This window comes from Lepidochelys kempii, chromosome 14, assembly GCF_965140265.1.
Source record: "Lepidochelys kempii isolate rLepKem1 chromosome 14, rLepKem1.hap2, whole genome shotgun sequence".
Classification (NCBI taxonomy): Eukaryota; Metazoa; Chordata; order Testudines; family Cheloniidae; genus Lepidochelys; species Lepidochelys kempii.
The window spans coordinates 29,277,424-29,294,012 of NC_133269.1; the positions used below are offsets into that span (position 1 = coordinate 29,277,424).

General features: G+C 46.8%; 1 protein-coding gene across 1 annotated transcript in view; it reads right to left on the reverse strand.

Moving 5' to 3' along the window:
* Window positions 1-15,790, reverse strand: part of LOC140898107 (uncharacterized) — a 36,412-nt gene extending 20,622 nt beyond the window's left edge. The window contains exons 1-3 of the mRNA XM_073311558.1: window positions 14,635-15,790; window positions 12,590-12,714; window positions 10,064-11,440 (exon numbers count right to left, since the gene is read on the reverse strand). Coding sequence (XP_073167659.1) covers window positions 10,064-11,440; window positions 12,590-12,623 — 1,411 coding nt within the window. The 5' untranslated portion in view covers window positions 12,624-12,714; window positions 14,635-15,790. The remainder of the gene's footprint in view (window positions 1-10,063; window positions 11,441-12,589; window positions 12,715-14,634) is intronic.
* Between the last annotated feature and the right edge of the window lie 799 nt (window positions 15,791-16,589).

Sequence of the window (16,589 nt, forward strand, 5' to 3'; positions counted from 1 at the left end):
GGTGAAAGCTGGAGGTATGTAGGTAGGAATAGCGGTCAGTAGGTTTCCGGTATAGGGTGGTGTTTATGTGTCCATTGCTTATTAGCACTGTAGTGTCCAGGAAGTGGATCTCTTGTGTGGACTGGTCCAGGTTGAGCTTGATGGTGGGATGGAAATTGTTGAAATCGTGGTGGAATTCCTCAAGGGCTTCTTTTCCATGGGTCTAGATGATAAACGCATTATCAAAGATCTGCAACCTATCCTGAAGGACGACCCATCACTCTCACAAATCTTGGGAGACAGGCCAGTCCTTGCCTACAGACAGCCCCCCAACGAGAGACTGCTGAATTGGAATTAATTTGCAAATTGGATACAATTAACTTAGGCTTGAATAGAGACTGGGAGTGGCTAAGTCATTATATTAAGTGAAACTACTTCCCCTTGTTTATTCCTTCCCCCCCACCCACTGTTCTTCAGATGTTCTTGTTAACTCCTGGAAATGGCCCACCTTGATTATCACTTCAAAAGGTTTTCTCTCCCCCCACCCCACTCTCCTGCTGATAATAACTCATCTTAAGTGATCACTCTCCTTACAATGTATATTTTTTTCATGGTCCATGTGTATGTATAAAATCTCCTCACTGTACTTTCCACTTTATGCATCCGATGAAGTGAGCTGTAGCTCACGAAAGCTTATGCTCAAATAAATTGGTTAGTCTCTAAGGTACCACAAGTACTCCTTTTCTTTTTGAAATTAAGTTGTGTTGAATAGAATGAATATTCCTGTCTGTGTGTCTTTCTGTAACTTAAGGTTTTGCCTAGAGGGATTCTCTATGTTTTGAATCAAATTACCCTGTAAGGTATTTACCATTCTGATTTTACAGAAATGATTCTTTTTTACTTTTTACTTCTTCTATTAAAATCCTTCTTTTCAGAAACTGAATGCTTTTTCATTGTTCTTAAGATCCAAGGGTTTGGGTCTGTGGTCACCTATGCAAATTGGTGAGGATTTTTACCAAACCTTACCCAGGAAGTGGGGTGCAAGGGTTGGGAGGATTTTGGGGGGGAAGACTTTTTCCAAACAATGCTTTCCTAATAAAAATAAACCCAGATAAACATTTGGTGGTGGCAGTGGAAGTCCAAGGGCAAAGGGTAAAATAGTTTGTACCTTCGGGAAGTTTTAACCTAAGCTGGTAAAAGTAAGCTTAGGAGGTTTTCATGCAAGTCCCCACATCTGTACCCTAGAGTTCAGAGTGGCAGAGCGGTAGGATCAATTTGAAATCATTTTGAGATCTATCTGAGATTTTTTTGAACCAGAAACACAGATTTTAAAAGGGAATTTTTTTTTTCGTTTGGGCTGCTAGAAAGCAAGTTTCCCAACTGGAAATAGTTCGAGGTTTTTTGTTTTGCTTTGGGGCCAGAGCAGAGACAAAAGGGATTTGCCTTTGTGAGCTGCAGTTTCTCTTCCTAAAGGCAGAGTAGTTAACCTCCTGCAGGGAAATTCACAGGTCTTCACAGACCTGAAGTTTTTTTTTTTTCTCCTAAGAACAACTAGAGGGGTTTTCTACCTATTTGCCTGGAGCCAAAGGTGTTAGGGTTTCGGGGGTTTTTTTTCTGAATTTTTTTTATAGTTGGTGGGTTTGGGTTATTTTTTTATTATTATTATTTTTCTGTAGGCTGACAATCCCTATCAGAGAATAGCACAGCAAAATTTTAAAAGTCAAGTTTTTTTTTTTGTTTGTTTCCTGTGTAACTCTCGGGTGTAAAGTTAGTTAAAAACAGAGAGGTTAGGATGACAGACTCCACGGTTCAACAAAAGCTGGAATTAGCCAGATTTGAGGCTGAGGAAAAACAAAAGGAATATGAAAGACAGACAGAACTCATGCGGATAGAGATGGATGTACATGAGGCCAGGGAAAAAGAAATGGAGGCTGCCCACAGGAGGGAAATGGAGGCAAGGGACAAAGAACTGGAGGAGAAGGAAAAAGAGAGGAAGCATGCTCTAGTTGGCATCCGGTCTAGTCTAGTTGGCAGCCGGTATCAAGTGGAGTGCCCCAGGGGTCGGTCCTGGGGCCGGTTTTATTCAATATCTTCAGAAATGATCTGGAGGATGGTGTGGATTGCACTCTCAGCAAATTTGCGGATGATACTAAACTGGGAGGAGTGGTAGATACGCTGGAGGGGAGGGATAGGATACAGAAGGACCTAGACCAATTGGAAGATTGGGCCAAAAGGAATCTGATGAGGTTCAATAAGGATAAGTGCAGGGTCCTGCACTTAGGACGGAAGAACCCAATGCACAGCTACAGACTAGGGACCGAATGGCTAGGCAGCAGTTCTGCAGAAAAGGACCTAGGGGTGACAGTGGACGAGAAGCTGGATATGAGTCAGCAGTGTGCCCTTGTTGCCAAGAAGGCCAATGGCATTTTGGGATGTATAAGTAGGGGCATAGCGAGCAGATCGAGGGACGTGATCGTTCCCCTCTATTCGACATTGGTGAGGCCTCATCTGGAGTACTGTGTCCAGTTTTGGGCCCCACACTTCAAGAAGGATGTGGATAAATTGGAGAGAGTCCAGCGAAGGGCAACAAAAATGATTAGGGGACTGGAACACATGAGTTATGAGGAGAGGCTGAGGGAGCTGGGATTGTTTAGCCTGCAGAAGAGAAGAATGAGGGGGGATTTGATAGCTGCTTTCAACTACCTGAAAGGGGGTTCCAAAGAGGATGGCTCTAGACTGTTCTCAATGGTAGCAGATGACAGAACGAGGAGTAATGGTCTCAAGTTGCAGTGGGGGAGGTTTAGATTGGATATTAGGAAAAACTTTTTCACTAAGAGGGTGGTGAAACACTGGAATGCGTTACCTAGGGAGGTGGTAGAATCTCCTTCCTTAGAGGTTTTTAAGGTCAGGCTTGACAAAGCCCTGGCTGGGATGATTTAACTGGGAATTGGTCCTGCTTTGAGCAGGGGGTTGGACTAGATGACCTTCTGGGGTCCCTTCCAACCCTGATATTCTATGATTCTATGATTCTATGCACTGGAGATGGAGAAGCAAGGGCTCAGCAGAATATACCAACAAGCCCTAGCAATCCTTCTCCAGGTACCACTTCCCATCCCAGAAAGTTCCCCACCTACAAGGCAGGTGATGATACCGAGGCCTTCTTAGAAAACTTCAAAAGGGCCTGCCTTGGTACAGCATCCCTACAGACCAATACGTGGTAGAACTGAGGCCGCAGCTCAGTGGACCCTTAGCTGAGGTAGCAGCTGAAATGCCTAAGGCACAAATGAACCAGTATGAACTGTTTAAAACCAAGGCGAGAGTCAGAATGGGGCTAACACCTGAGCATTCCCGTCGGCGATTCAGAGCCCTAAGGTGGAAACCAGACGTGTCATTTACCTGACATGCCTACCACATTGTGAAACATTGGGATGCCTGGATATCTGGAGCAAGTGTTCAATCTCCAGTAGATTTGCCCTTCCTAATGCAAATGGAACAGTTCTTAGAGGGTGTTCCTAAGGAAATAGAAAGGTACATCCTAGATAGGAAACCCAAAACTGTAATCGAGGCGGGGGAGATTAGAGCCAAATGGGTGGAGGTGGCAGAGAAGAAAAAAACTGGTCGCAGTTGGAGTGGATACCAGAAGGGACAACCTCAGACCACACCCTATTACTGGGGGCCGCCCCAGGCCCCACCTACCCCCGAAGGAACCCTCCAGCCACCTTGTCGTCCTGCCACCCCGTTCTCCAGGAACCCACCTCGCCCCAGTGAACCGTCAGCTGGACGATGTTTTAAATGTAACGAGCCGGGACACATAAAGGCCAACTGCCCCAAGAACCCCAACAGATTATAGTTCATTGCACCGGAATCACACCAGAGGTCCGCAGGCCCAGATACCTCCCAGATACCCTCAGAGCGGAGGGAAACTGTGAGAGTGGGCGGGAAGAAGGTCACTGCATGGAGGGACACCGGAGCACAAGTGTTGGCTATCCATGCTTCCTTAGTAGACCCCAAGTTAATCAACCCGGAGATCCAAGTGACCATTCAACCCTTCAAGTCCAACTCTTTCAATTTGCCTACAGCCAAGTTGCCTTTCCAGTACCAGGGCTGGTTAGGAACATGGACTTTTGCAGTCTATGATGATTATCCCATCCCCATGCTGTTGGGGGACATGCAGGTCCCCACATCTGTTCCCTAGAGTTCAGAGTGCAGAAGGAACCTTGACACATGTGTGCTAGGGTGGAAGGGTGAGTGGGGACAGGGAGTATGGGTATCTGTACCCCACTCTGGACACTGCTGCAGAGAGGGATGGGCAGGGCTGGAGGACTGGAACTTGGGAGAGCAGAATTCCTGCCCAATCCAAAGGTTTTGAGTTGCCTGGGATTCTTTGGGGCCTCTGAGATTTCTTGCAGACTTTACTCCCTTGGCTGCAGAGACCCTGTCAGAGTCACACTGCGGCACTGGTGTCTCAGATCGACATGCTACTACAAGAGCTCCAAGAATTTAGAATGGTAACATTAATAGCCACTGCATGTTCACTCTGAAACCTAATGACTACAATTCTCCTGCCAATCCTGTTAAGCAATTCCTTGCTAGTCTCAGGACTCTTAGCCTCTTATTGACTCACCATTATTTCAAGACAGTGAGAATTAAATCCTTCAGTCAATAATGAATAGGGTGAAGTTAACTGAAGTAAGCCACTCTTCAAATGTGAGGGTTACACTGATTTTACTAAATCATTTCTTTAACCCATTAAGTCAGTGCAAAAGTTGTGTGTGAAGCAGGACTCTGCTCACGTTTTCAAGGTGGTATTTGCACGCACAACAGAGATACTGTGGCCTATACTCACAAAGGTACTTAAATACCTAATCCCCAGTTTTAGGCACCTTAATTCTAACCCCATGCTCCCAGCACTGAATTATTGCCTCACGTGCCTAACTCCAAGAGAGGGTTCCCTGCAGCCTGGATTTAGGCCCTATCTCCATGGGGGTGGGGGTTGCACACCACTCCTTTCATTGGAATCTCCCACTAGCAATCTTATGCGGCTCCCCACAATCTAAGGCACATGTCTGTCCCCATTCTTTGAGCCTGGACACCTACCTCAGGCTTTATGGATACCAGGGGTGTTCCTGTGGCTTTTACATGCCTAAACGTTAGGCACTGTGACGTTTGGTGTCAAAACACCTATGTCCCTTCATGAATCTAGACTACTTTTGACAAAGGAAATTGGAACTGACATGCTGGAGTCCAGAATGGTAGCTTCAGAGCAGGGCTCATGTCCTGTCCCAATACGAGTGCAACCCAGAGAAGTAGCATTATCGGGACTGAACAAGATTACAGCTGAGGCAGGGAAGGCCTGGTCTGCACTTAATATGTAGGTTGACATAGTTATGGCATTTAGGGGTGTGAAAAATCCACATCCTTGTGCACTGTACCTATGCCAACCTAACCCTGGCACAGATGCAGGTAGGTCCATGGAAGAATGCTTCCATTAACCCAGCTACTGTCACTTGGAGAGGGAGTGTTCCTACAACAATGGAAAAACCCCTTCCCTTGCTGTGCGCTACGTCTGCACTATTGGGTTATACCAGTGTAACCACAGTGCTGCAGCTATGCCATTTTAATTGCTACCATGTAGACATGGCCTAGAATGTCCATGAGCTGGACTAAAGATTTTACCTACCCTGAACAAACAGCCATTGTGACCTGTCAGGTTAAGCTGGTGGGTTTGTCTGTGCACTGGTTTCACTGGTTAAGTAACAAGGACCTTCTGTCCTCAACTCAATGGCATTTCTCTGTTGTCTTATGTGTAAGTAACATGACAACTTTTGAAAGCCATATCTGATCAATTCCAAAATTTCAGGGAATGTTCTAGGCATTAATGGACAGAACCCTACTGACTTTTGGGAAAATCAGAAAACTGTAATATCACAGTTGGGTCCCTCAGGATACAGGTGTGTGGCAGTTATGTGAGAGTTAAATTAGGGTTAGTAGCCCCTCTCCCTACTCCATCTAGTCCTCTTTTATTTGGGCTCCTCACCCCCCAACATGGCTTAAATTCTCCAAGAGCCCCAGAGCTTGGGACTTCAGCCAGGGTTGGCTCTAGGTTTTTTGCTGCCTCAAGCAAAAAAATTTTTGGCTGCCCCCTCTTTTCGCTTTTACACGTTTGCACTTTGCAATGATTTTTTTTTTCTCACTGTTTAAAATTTAAAAAAATTAAAACAGAGAATTTGTAGTGAGTGAAATAAAACAACTTCCTACTAGTGTACTCATTTAATTTTAACAAAATCATAATTACAAACAATTTGGGTTCAACTATACACTGTAATGAAAAACATCAGTGTCTTCTGGTGCGGCCAGTTTCTCATAAATTAAAAGAATTTATATGAACTGAATTTTTCTGGTTTTTATACTTGTGTAGTCTTTTAATAATTCAGTGAAATCTAAATTTTTTGCAATGGTAGTTTCAACTGAAATTAATGCGAGTCCTGACAAACGATTTTGAGACATGGTGGGCCTCAAATAATTTTTTAGTAATTTCAGTTTTGAGAAACTGCGCTCACCAGAAGCCACTGATACTGGCAATGTTAAAAGAATGTGTACTGCTATAGCAGTGTTTGGAGTGAAAAAATCATTTTTTGCTATAAATTCTAATACTTTTAGAGGAGAAGTTTTAGGACTTATTATCTCAGATAAAGCTATTAATTCATCATACAATTCTACTTCATCAATGTTAGAAGCGTTATCAGAACTGAGTGCTAAATGTAGGTCTTGGCAGTGCTTCATGAGGTCTTCTTTGGAAAACTGATTTTTAATATTTCCAATATCATATAAAAATTCAAAAGTTTCACAATGACCATGCAACTGATAAAATCTTTCTTCAATGGAAGTTATAGCTACATCCAAAATACAATAGAAACATCAGTCTTTACCAGTTAGCGAAGATAATCTTTGGTCGGATTGTTGTTCATAGAATCATAGAATATCAGGGTTGGAAGGGACCTCAGGAGGTCATCTAGTCCAACCCCCTGCTCAAAAGCAGGACCCATCCCCAATTAAATCATCCCAGCCAGGGCTTTGTCAAGCCTGACCTTAAAAACTTCCAAGGAAGGAGATTCCACCACCTCCCTAGGCAACGCATTCCAGTGTTTCACCACCCTCCTAGTGAAAAAGTTTTTCCTACTATCCAACCTAAACCTCCCCCACTGCAACTTGATAAAGATAATCTTTGGTTCGATTGGTTATGTGTGCAAATACCACCTTGAAAATGTGAGCAGAGTCCTTCTTCACATACAGCTTTTGCACTGACTTAATGGGTTAAAACACTGATTTTACTAAATCATTTCAACCCTCACATTTGAAGAGTGGCTTATTTCAGTTAACTTCACCCTATTCATTATTGACTGAAGCTACACTGCAATTGGCCAATCTTAAATCAAAATAAGAATGTCCACAAATGAGTTTGCATTGATTTAACTAAATCATTTTAAATTCACACCTTATGTTAACATGTTAGCACAACTTCCTTCAGTAACCAAGTATAGAGTGTGAAAGATCTGCCAGTTAATCTGTAGGCTTTGATAATTTCCACTCACCGTATTTGCCAACTATCCAATACATAGTCCATTCTGTTGACAAAATGTGAACGTCACTAACAACTGTACCATAAACTTATGACTGTGTTCTCCTTTTCGCCGGTACAGAACCCCACCCACCCCAGAGGTAAGCTGCAAATGTATAAACTGGTCACACGTGTTTAGACTGGAACTGAGAAGAAGATTTCTAACCATCAGAGGAGTGAGGTTCTGGAACAGCCTCCCATCATGAGGAGCAGTGGCCAAACAACTTCACTAGTTTTAAGATCGAGCTTGGTACATTTATTAATTGGAGTATATGCTGGGGTTGCCTGTAGTAGTATGGAACTGGACTCAGTGACACGGAGTCCCTTCCAGTCCTATGTTCTATTTTATCTATTTTTTTATATAGGTACTGTGCTCCCCCACCATAGAATCTGAGTGCTAATGGTCCCTATGTGCTAATTACTTATGTTAAACAATGTTCCAACTTGCATTTAGCTGTGATGTTCAGAGTACCTTTCCCAGCCCTGAAGAAGAGCTCTCTGTGGCTTGAAAGCTTGTCTCTCTCACCAACAGAATTTGGTCCAGTAAAAGATATTACCTCCCACACCTTATCTCTCTAATAACCTTGGACTGACACAGCTACAACTATGCTGCTGTTCAGTAGTGTGTTAAGCATGTTCCTATGCAATAACACAAAGATCCCGCCAGTGCATCACAAACTCCTGAAGTCTATGGCACACCAGTGCTGCCGGAGCTGTCCAGTGGGAGTGTCGTACTGTGGGATAATGTCTTGCAGTTGCGGGGATGTAAGTGGCACTTCCATGAGAGGTGGTTGCAAGAGGGCCGATAGTAGCCTGTATTGTACAATTGTGTTTAAATGTAAGCTCTACCTAATTTTAATAATTGCTGCCCATTTCCTTTTTTTAGTGTTTGGATCCTGAGGTGTGTCCTGCTTTCACACCTTTAATGGGAGGGGAGGTCAATCTAGTTCTTTCCTTTGCTGGTTGTTTCATGGTTAATAAGCCTCCTCTTCGGGAAGGGATTTTTGAACTAGTGAAATCATAGAAGTGTAGGACTGGAAGGGACCTTGAAAGGTCATCTAGTCCAGTCCCCTGCACTCAGAGCAAGACTAAGTATTATCTAGACAATCCCAGACATGTGTTTGTCTAACCTGCTCTTAAAAATCTCCAGTGATGGAGATTCCACAATTTCCCTAGGCAATTTATTCCAGTGTTTAGCCACTGTGACAGTTAGGAAGTTTTTCCTAAGGTCCAACCTAAACCTTTGCTGCAATTGAAGCCCACTGCTTCTAGTCCTATCCTCAGAGGTTAAGGAGAACAATTTTTCTCCCTCCTTCTTGTAACAACCTTTTATGTACTTGAAAACTGTTATCATGTCCCCTCTCAGGCTTCTCTTTTCCAGACTAAACAAGCCCAGTTTTTTCAATCTTTGCTCACAGGTCATGTTTTCTAGACCTTTAATCATTTTTGTTGCTCCTTTCTGGACTTTCTCCAATTTGTCCACATCTTTTCTGAAATGTGGCACTCACAGCTGGACACAATACTCCAGCTGAGGCCTAATCAGCATAGAGTAGAGCAGAAGAATTACTTCTCATGTCTTGCTTACAACACTCCTGCTAATACATCCCAGAATGATGTTTGCTTTTTTTGCAATAGTGTTACACTGTTGACTCATATTCGACTCATCTTTAGCTTGTGAAAAATGATTCTACACCCAACAGAAAATTTTGGCCAAAACCAGCAATATTTTGAATGGGAAATGTCACCACAGTACCTCATGTGAGTTATAGCGTGGATATCTCATGCCTGAATTGTTCTTTATAGGCCAGGTTCACCTATAAGTCCCATGATGCACCATACTTTTCCCTCTTGGGGTACATCTAAACAGCAGCTGGGGGGGTGCATCCCAGAGCGGGTAGACAGACACGTGCTAGCTCTGCTTAAGCTAGTGCACTAAAATAGCAGCATAGCCAGGGGTAGTCTGGGTCAGTTTGGATTCAGGTGGCTGGCTCGAGCTGCCGCCCTGGCTCATTCTGCAATTTTCACCGTACTAACATGAGCAGAGCTAGCATGTGCTGTCTGCCCAAGTTGGGAAGCATGCTCCCAGCTGCAGTGCAGACATACTCTTAGAGAAGGGAGGTGGTGCATCATGGGAGATGTAATCCAGCTGAGAGCCTGGCCCATAGGGGAGAATTGGGACAGGAGGAAGACAACCGAACTATAACTCCCATGAGGCAATGTAGCAACATTTCCAAAGCAAAATATTTCAGGTTCGGGGCATTCAGTTTTTTTGCCAACTCCCCCACCAAAACCACCAATCCCCCCCCCCCCAAAAAAAAAAAAACAAAAAACCCAGACACTTGACACTTTTCACAAAAACGGGTCAAATCAACCCACACAATTTTCCATCAAAAATAGTTTTCATGGGAAAGTTTCAACCCATTCTACAGATGTATAGTGCCTCTCTCCTGCGTGGGATCTAGGCACTGCTGCTTTGCACGGGCATCACTGTAATATGCAATAAAGTGTGGGCTGTCATCACAATGGGAACAGTCACAGGGCAGCCCTCCTTCCTGTGTTTCCGCTGATGTGACACGAGTCCTGAGCTGTGACGGAAGTTTTTCCCGCACTCGGGGCATCCATAGGGCTTCTCTCCAGTGTGGAGTCTCTGGTGGGAAGTCAGTTGTGAGCTCACGGTGAAGCTTTTCCCGCAGTCGGGGCATTTATAGGGTTTTTCTCCTGTGTGGATCCTCTGGTGCCTGATCAGCTGTGAGCTGCAGCTGAAGGTTTTAGCACAGTCCAGGCACTTGTAGGGCTTTTGCTGCATGTGGGATCTCTGATGGACAATGAGATTTGAACTCCGATTGAAGCTTTTCTCGCAGTCAGGGCATTTATAGGATTTCTCCCCTGTGTGGGTTCTCTGGTGTCGAATGAGCCTGGAGCTGTTCTTGAAACATTTATTGCACTCGAGGCATTTATAGGATCTCTCCCGTGTGTGGGTTTTCTGATGCCTGGTGAGGTGCGAGCTCTCATTGAAACTTTTCCCACACTTGCTGCATTCATAAGGTCTTTCTCCTGTGTGGGTTCTCTGGTGTCTAATAAGGTCAGAGCTGTTCCTGAAACATTTTCCGCACTCAAGGCATTTATAGGGCTTCTCTGCCGTGTGCACTCTCTTGTGAATAACAAGGGTTGAGCTCTGGCCGAAACTCTTTTCACACTCATCACACTTATAGGGTCTCTCTCCTGTGTGGATTTTCTGATGTCTCAGGAGGTAGGAGCTCACGCTGTAGCTTTTCCCACACTCGGGACACTTGTAAGGAAGGTCTCCTGTGTGGGTTCTCTGATGTGCAGAAAGATTGGAGCTGTGATTAAAGCCTTTCCCGCAGTCAGGGCATTTGTAGGGTCTCTCTCCCGTGTGCAGTCTCTGATGGGTAGCAAGGTTCGAACTCCTGCTGAAGCTTCTCCCACATTCATCACAGTGATAGGGCCTCTCTCCCGTGTGGATTCTGTGGTGGTCAATAAGGGCTGATCTCCACCGGAAGTTCTTCCCACACTCACTACACGTGTTCGGTGTCTCTCCAGTGGGAATTTCTTGGTGGATGGTTTCTTTGAGCTCTCTCTCCACAGGCTGTTTTCCTTTCTGCCTAAGGGACCTGCGCAGATTCCACCTGTCAGTCCCCTGCTCCAGGCTCTGGGAAACATTCCCTTCAGGATGTCGCAATAACACCCCGGGCAATTCCACTCGCTTGACACCTTCCTGCTGCAGATTCTCTTCCTCATTCTTTCTCGGTGTCCTATCCCCTGCTGGGACAGAGAGAGAATCCAGACAGGAGCCACTCCCTGTACTGGCAGGAATGGGAACCTCTGAAAGAGAACAAGAAAGGGGGGAACAAACCAAAGAGGAGCTGATTCAGAAGCTGAATACCTGAGAGGAGAAAGGAGGGGACCGATTCTCATCTACATCCCATCTGAACACTCAGAGAGAGGGAGAGACTGCCAGCTATTTGTTAGGGTGGGTGGGAAGCTATGATGAGTGACATCTGCCATGAGACTATGACCCCAGATGGGGATAATCCTGACCTGGGTGAGAAGAGGCAGAACTGGTGGAGCTCATGGACCTTTTGTGGGAATCTCAGATTTTTGCTTCCCTCACTGATGGTTTCTGAGTTGGTTTAACCACCCCTGGGAGCTCCCTTTCCTCAGAGCCCTGGACAGCCAGGACCCACAGCTCTTCCTTTTGCTCTGGCCAGGAGATGATGCTGGATTTGGGAATGGGAAATCCTACTCAGAGGACAGAAAGCAAGTGGGATCAAACCCACCCTCTGTTTGCTGAGTGGTTGTTAGGGAGGTTATGCCAGGATTTTAACCCCTTTCTTTGCTGGAGGGACATTTAATACAAACAACAAGGGAAATAGTCCCATATCCTCCTGGGAAAGGCAGCATGTGTGGCCCAGATGCTGAGTCACTAAGGTGAGTTTAGGGATCCACACCGACAGGGAATTTGGAGCCAGATTTTTAAAGGTCTTCAGGTGCTTAAAGATGCATACAGGCTCCTTGGGGGATTTTCAGTAGCGCCGAGGCACCTATCTCCATTGTGCTTTGGAAAATCCCACGAGGCAGCTATCTGCATAGTTTGATGTCTAAATACCCTTGAAAACCTGGCCCTTGGGGACTTAGGCAGCGCTGACTCATGAGACACGAGTCCATCCCTAAATTGGCAGAGGGGTCACAGGCCCCACAGGATGGAACGTTCCCTGGGAAGGAGCGGCTGGGAACATGGAGTTTCTCCCACTTGGGAGCCTTACTTATGGGAAAAGCAGCACCATCATTATGTCCATGAATCTCTGGCCCCGCGGGAGAGGTGCAGAGGGGATGGTCTCTCACACATGGGATATGGGACGATAGAGGTGCCTCCCTCTGAAATCTAAGAGGCCAGGGAACACCCATGAACACAACCCAACCCAGATGCTTCTGGACCCCAGCTTGCAGTACCAAAGGGACAGGAATCCTTACCCAGCAAGGTCACAGTCTCAGAATTCTTCTGCATGACGTCCCTGTACAGAGCTTTCTGACTGGGGTCCCGCAGAGCCCACTGCCCCAGGAAAATACACAGGCACCTTCTTGAAGGTCACTGGCTTCTGAAACAGCAAGGGTCCCTCACTCAGCACGTGCAGCCACAGCACAATCTCACAAGTTCAGTCACTGGCTCCCCTTCCTCATCCTCCCTTGCCATCTGCCCTATCACCAGGGCTGTTTCCAGCATCACATTGCCAACAGTTAAATAGATGTTCAAATCTCACCCTCTTTATGGCTCTTGGCAGAGTATGCAGAAACCTCATATTAATTTTCACTGTGTTTCTGGCTATTTAGTTTACCTCAGTTTCAGTTTGCCCACCATGCCAGGCCTGCTAGATGGTACATCAGGGAGCTGGGTATGGCTCATTTTTACACTTCTTATATTCAGGGTCTATGCAAAGTCCTACTTGGCTATTGGTGTAAGTTAGAGCAGCCTTAATGCTGCTCTAACTTACACTTTGCTTTCCGCAGGCCCCATGGGCCTCGAGAGACAGAAGAGCTGTCGTGCAGTACGTACTGACCATGCTCCCAACACATGCACACCCAAAAACAACTATCCCCTAATTCTGGGAACTGTGCTTACACCCCCTTTCTGTAGATCTACACTGCAATTAGACGTCCGAGGCTGGACTGTGCTAGCCAAATTGGGCTCATGGAGCTCAGGCTGTGGGGTTGTTTCACTGCTGTGTAGATGTCTGGTCTTGGACTGTAGCCCAGGCTCGAGGACACTGTGATGTAGGAGGGTTTAAAAACATGGCCTTCAGTGAATATTTGGCAACCAAATTCTACAGACTGTGAATAATTTGAACAACTGTATTGTCAAGCTTGAACTGAACAAAAGTATTGTCAATGTTAGGCCTCAAACTTCCGGAAGCTCTAGAAAGCAAGCTTTGCAAAAGGAAGTTAAGACTTGTGGTCAGGATGCGCTGTAACCAGGCAACTTTTTGCTGACTCCTATGAACTAAGCCAGTGGTCCCCAACTTTTCTGTGGGAATAGCACATTCCTATTCCCAAAGGATTGTGGTGGGTGCCAGACACCCTGCCTCCGAAAAATGGCAATGGAAATAAGCGTCGCCACTGAAATGTGGCCAAGAAATGTGGCCAACACTTCTTGGCGGTATTTCGGCGGGCAGTTCTCCAGCGGCCGCGCTCGGCAGCGGCATTTCAGCGGCGTGGTGTCCTGCAGGCACACACAACTACCCTGGCAAGTGCCATTGCACCCGCGGGCACCGTGTGGGAGACCCCTGAACTAAGCAAACCCACATTAACCACACTTAAAACTCAATTGGCTACAGGAGATAAATAGGCCTAAATTATATGAAAATTGGCTATAAGGAGATAGGTATGCATCAATTATACAACTGGGGCAACCACACTGACCACATTAACGATGTGGTCCACCCTGATTGGTTGGTCTGTTTTGAAACACGGCCAACAGATCAGATAAAAACTACGAAGGCACGGGACTGTGTGTGTGTTTTTGGTCATAAGGGAAACCTGACCCACACCCCCTGAACCAAAGGGACGTGCACTTATCGACTGTCTGTACCTGGCCAGTGCAGAAAACGACTGACTGAAGGGTAACGTATTTTTCAGACAAATGCAGGGTAAGATTATGGAGTAAAGTAGTTTGGTTGCTTGAGCTAAATTGATCTCAGTTGTATCAATACTGTAGTGTAAAACCAGTGGTAAATAACTGGTGGATAATAGCTTTATATATGCTTGTCTTCAGGGCTTTCAGTATAACCTGCCAGGACCAGTGTATGTAGGGTTGCTGTTCATTATCTTCTTAATGATTCATAACATGTACCTGTGCTTGTCTTCAGTATAATCTGCCATTTATATCAATTCTTATCCAAAGCTGCTCTTTACTTTTTCTTTTCTTATTTTGTCTGTGCTGCTTTTATAGTAAAAAATCATTAAAAACCTTTTTTGAGGAATAACTAGTAGTTTTAATTTTTCTTATACAGGCACTACTCAACCTCATTACATCTGTGTTGGGTGGTGGGAAGTAGCGATCACCCAGGGCCCAATTATGGTCCTGACGTGTACCCCCTTCTTCCTTTATCTCCGTATGTAGAAAAAGCACTAGAGTGCTGGATAGAAAGACAAAATAACAGTTGACAAAGGCAGTCACCACTGGTGGATCAAAGAAATGAAAGACGTTTTGACACCAACCCAGGAAATCAGAATGCCTTCAAGAAATATGATCTCAAAGAATAAACTTGTGTATTAAAAAAAAAGAAAATCTCCCCGCAGGAAATTTTAAAATTAAAATGTTGCAAGGCAAATGGGAAGTGTTATACTAGAAACACCGTGAGATGGGATTGCTGAAGCCACTAGCGAATTAATATTTTCAGTGATTATTTGCTATTAAAAATATGTACAGTGATGCACGACATCCACATGCAGAATGTTAAGGCAGGTACGTTATGAAGTGCTCAGAGTGAGCAAAAGAATAGTTTAAAAATAAAATGACAAAGGAATGCAACTAGGTTCCATGGAACACAAGAAAAAGGCAGAGCAATTCAGGCAATGAGAATAGGAGCTAGGGCATTTTGTGAACTGCCATGAGGTTTTATGCAGTCACAGAAACTGATAAGGGACTCTTTCAAACCTTAAAAACATGTCTGACATCGGGGGGCTGTATGTAAAATATGTCACTGAACCAAGTCTCCTTTGGCAGCTCAGTACAACATGTTATTTAAGGAAGATCTGCCTGGCCTATGCATTGGGCTGCCCTGTGCCTTTAAGAACTCAACCCTAGAAAGTGGGTGCTGAGCTGCGGAAGGGAGGGCCGAGAGCAGCTCCTATTAATAGAGCACACTCGATTTTTGCAAAGACTGCAGATGGCTCCCCCACGTCTGGGGTCACTTCTATCGCGGGGTTTCCCCTCTGCCACTGGCTGGCAGTGCCTGTATCTGTTCTTAACCCCGCTGCCTACCCCCTGCCCTGATGTTGCGCCTTGGCCGCTCTCCTGGCCCTGCCTCCAGCTGTGTGGCACCCCCCGCCCAGTCAGTCTGGCCCCTGCACGGACTTGGCCCCTCCGATTTGCCCCCGCGAGCGCGCTGTGCAGGGTGGAGCCGGGGAACCAGCAGGTGGGACTGAGCGCAGATGGTGCCATAGCCCCGGCCCCGGCCCTTCCCCCGGGTCTCTCCCCTCACCTGCAGGCTCCGGCTCAGGGGCTGGTGTCGGCAGAGCCCGGGGCTGGTTCCAGCCCCCGGAGAAAGTCCCCCCGGCTGGGCCCCGAGGGGCGCTGGGGAAGGGCTCTCCCCGCACACACCCCGCTGGGGAGCGGCAGCGGCTCAGCCCGGGCTCCGGCTCACGATGGAGGCGGCGGCAGCGTCTGACCCGGGAAGCTCAGCCCCGGATCCGCTCAAAGGCAGAGAGAGCAGCCGCCTCCCTCCCGGATGGGCAGAGTCGCGCTGCGCGGCGGCGGCAGGGGGCATTAACTCTTCAGCTGCCAGGAGGCAGCGAGGGCTCGCAGTGTCAGGGCCTCCGAGCTCAGCGGAGACAGGCTGTGATCGCCTCGGGCACATCCCTGGGGGGAGTGGGGCAAAGGGAGGTCCTGGGGAAGGATCCTTTGACCCCCACGCCGGGCACTGCTGCAATGGCGGGTGTGCAGAGCTGGAAGCGCTCAGTCTCTCTGACCAGCATACGGGGGTAGTGGTGGTGTGAGAGCTTCCTGGGTCAGTCGCTGCCGCTGCCCAGCGGGGTGTGTGCGGGGAGAGCCCTTCCCCAGCGCCCCTCTGGGCCCAGCGGGGGGACTTTCTCCGGGGGCTGGAACCAGCCCCTGAGCCGGAGCCTGCAGGTGAGGGGAGAGACCCGGGGGAAGGGCTGGGGCCGGGCAGGAAAGTGACTCTGCACCAACGGCCCCTCCTCGCCCCAGCTCCGCTCCCGGGGCGGGGGGCGGGGGTCTGCGTGTCCCGGAGCTGCC